At 43.7% G+C, this 3088-nt stretch overlaps 1 protein-coding gene across 1 annotated transcript; it reads left to right on the top strand.

The window, feature by feature from the left end:
* Positions 1-101: 101 nt before the first annotated feature.
* LOC101652654 (14-3-3 protein theta-like) lies at positions 102-1582 on the top strand. The gene has a single exon (XM_045284659.1). It carries the CDS (start codon positions 175-177, stop codon positions 910-912), a length of 738 nt encoding a protein of 245 aa, XP_045140594.1. The 5' UTR covers positions 102-174; the 3' UTR covers positions 913-1582.
* The last annotated feature ends 1506 nt before the right edge of the window (positions 1583-3088 follow it).

The raw sequence follows: 3088 nt of genomic DNA on the forward strand, positions 1-3088 counted from the left end.
CTGGCTGTCATTGGGATTTTCCAAAGCATTTGGCGTAAGCAGGCTTGGCACAACTCAAACAGTGCTAATAATAAAGCTATTCCCGCCCGCCCCGCAGGCTGTCGAGGAGGGCTCTTCCTGATCCGGCTTCGGTGCCGCTCCCGGTCTCTTCTCCCGGTCCCCCGCCCGCCCGCCATGGAGAAGACGGAGTTGATCCAGAAGGCGAAACTGGCCGAGCAGGCCGAGCGCTACGACGACATGGCCACCTGCATGAAGGCCGTGACGGAGCAGGGGGCCGAGCTGTCCAACGAGGAGCGCAACCTGCTCTCGGTGGCCTACAAGAACGTGGTCGGGGGCCGCCGCTCGGCCTGGAGGGTCATCTCGAGCATCGAGCAGAAAACCGACACCTCGGACAAGAAGTTGCAGCTGATTAAGGACTATTGGGAGAAAGTGGAGTCGGAGCTGCGGTCCATCTGCACCACGGTCCTGGAATTGCTGGACAAGTATTTAATAGCCAATGCAACTAATCCAGAGAGTAAGGTCTTCTATCTGAAAATGAAAGGAGACTATTTCCGGTACCTTGCTGAAGTAGCATGTGGTGATGATCGAAAACAAACGATAGATAATTCCCAAGGAGCTTACCAAGAAGCATTTGATATAAGCAAGAAGGAGATGCAGCCTACACATCCCATCCGCCTGGGGCTGGCTCTTAACTTTTCTGTATTTTACTATGAGATCCTTAATAACCCAGAGCTTGCCTGTACACTGGCTAAAACGGCTTTTGACGAGGCCATTGCAGAACTTGACACACTGAATGAAGACTCGTACAAAGACAGCACCCTAATCATGCAGTTGCTGAGAGACAACCTCACTTTATGGACATCAGACAGTGCCGGAGAAGAATGCGATGCGGCAGAAGGGGCAGAGAACTAACTGCGCACAGGGTCATCCTTCTTCCCCTTGAGAAACCTTTTTACACATCTCCATTCCTTCTTCCACTTGGATTTCCTAGAGCAAAGAAGCCCATTCCTGTGTATGGGATCAACTGTGGATAGTCTTTTCACACTGCAGCTTTGGGGAAACTCCATTCCTTGATTTGTGTTTGTCTTGGCCTTCCTGGTGTGCAGTTACTGCTGTAGAAAAGTATTAATAGCTTCATTTCATATAAACATAAGTCACTTCCAAACACTTATGTAGAGGACTAAAATGTATCTGGTATTTAAGTAATCTGAACCAGTTCTACAAGTGACTGTGTTTTGTATTACTGTGAAGATATAAAAATGTAGTTAATTACAATTAAAGAGTGTTCTGTATCATTTCTTAATTTCTACATTCCTTCCCTTACTCTTTCGGGGCTTCCTTTCAGTAAGCAGTTTTTCCATGCTCTTAATGTATTCCTTGTTTGTGGGAATCCAGAAGTGTTAGATTGAATGAAAACACATTTAACACTTCTGGCTTGGGGGTCACACAGTGAAATGCCTCCTGCCTAATATATTGTGGAGGTCATGTCCATCTGTGACCAAAGGGAGTTTCCTTGTTCACTCTTCCTTTGCTGCTGTTTAGGTTGACAACTTCCCTTCCCAATAAACATTCACGTACCCTCCTGCCTTTGTAGTTCTGGGGTTCACTTCACCATGTACTAGAAGTAGCATGTTGCTGCCAGAACACAAAGCATTGCTTTTGGCAATTAAAGTGCATGTCGTTCCTTAACGCACTCGCAAGGGGGAAAAGTATACAAGTCCAAATCTAAAACGTTAGTACTTTTCCATGCAGGTTTGTGCACATGGGAGAGGGTGTCCAGTTTGTCTCGTGATTGTTATTTAGAGAGTTGGACCACTATTGTGTGTTGCTAATCATTGACTGTAGTCCCAAAAAAGCCTTGTGAAAATGTTATTCCTTATGTAACAGAGTCACCTACAATAAAATGACATTTTATAAAACCAAAAAAAAAAAAAAATAAAGCTATTCCCTTTGGGACACCTCTGAAGCAGATGTAGCACATTATCTAGTTATGAATCAGATTAAAGAAGTTTCTTCTGATGAAGGCATTCCCCCTTTTGTAATTTTCTCTTGCTAATAATGAGTAGAGAATAGATGAGGCTATTTGTATCTCTGAAAATGTTTAATAATACTGAAAGTGAATAGCTGACTTGGTAGTGAAGACATTCTATCCTCCGTGGTTAAGTTCAAAGTCTAATTTATCCATATGTAGTGAGGGTTCATTTGACCAGTACCCTACTCACCTGATGCCCATTCATTTCTGTGGAATTTCTATCAATTATTATAAATCATTGATATTTAAATACAGGAAAGCTGTGACAAACCTGCTTAGTCTCTAATCTTACTCAACTAAACAAACTCCTGACACAGTCCTGGGAGGCTTTGATCAACGAACACCTCCAGATTAAGCTCAGGTAATTCAATTACCTTTGCCCCAGCCAATTGACTTGCTTTCCTTTCCTCTATCATGCCACGGTACTTAGTATTTTAGCACCGTCACCTATGTGTTTCAATTTTCCCCCCAACAATTCTTTCAGCAAGTAATTTATCAATCATATAATTCAATAGTTTAATCATTCAGTCATATCAAGGAGAATGGTACAATCACCCCCACATCAATTTATTTTAGAACATTCCCCTTCCCATAGTTAAATCGCCTCCAAGATGAGTTATGCAATCGCAATCCATTCTATTGCTTCCCCCCTCCCCTCGTCACCATTTACTCCCGAGATCCCCTGACCCTTCCCATCATCCACTCCTCATCCCTGTATTCCGTATAACCCCTTGTATCTGCTATTCTCATTATGCATCTGCTCCTCTTGTGCTTCACAGCTGGGAGATGCCTTTATAGTCCCATCCTCCTTCTTGACTACACAATTACCCTCCTTTGGGTCTGAGCTGAAAGAAACCCTGGTGGCACAGTGGTTCCTCTCTCAGCTACTAACCAAAGGTTAATGGTTCCAAACCACCAGCCACTCCAAAGATGCAGCCCTTGGCTTTATATTCAAACCTAGTAAGCCGAAGGGGACAGTTCCCCTCTACTTAGTGATAACAGATTAGGTTTAAGTTTCAGAGTCATCTCCTGAAAATGTATTATGATAATTAGGGT

The sequence above is a fragment of the Echinops telfairi genome, unplaced genomic scaffold (assembly GCF_000313985.2).
Source record: "Echinops telfairi isolate 266 unplaced genomic scaffold, ASM31398v2 ScPeMD7_7469;HRSCAF=8507_0, whole genome shotgun sequence".
NCBI classification, from domain to species: Eukaryota; Metazoa; Chordata; class Mammalia; order Afrosoricida; family Tenrecidae; genus Echinops; species Echinops telfairi.

Bases quoted from the DNA above. Each gene is read 5' to 3' on its own strand.
- LOC101652654 (XM_045284659.1), top strand. From the start codon at position 175: ATGGAGAAGACGGAGTTGATCCAGAAGGCGAAACTGGCCGAGCAGGCC.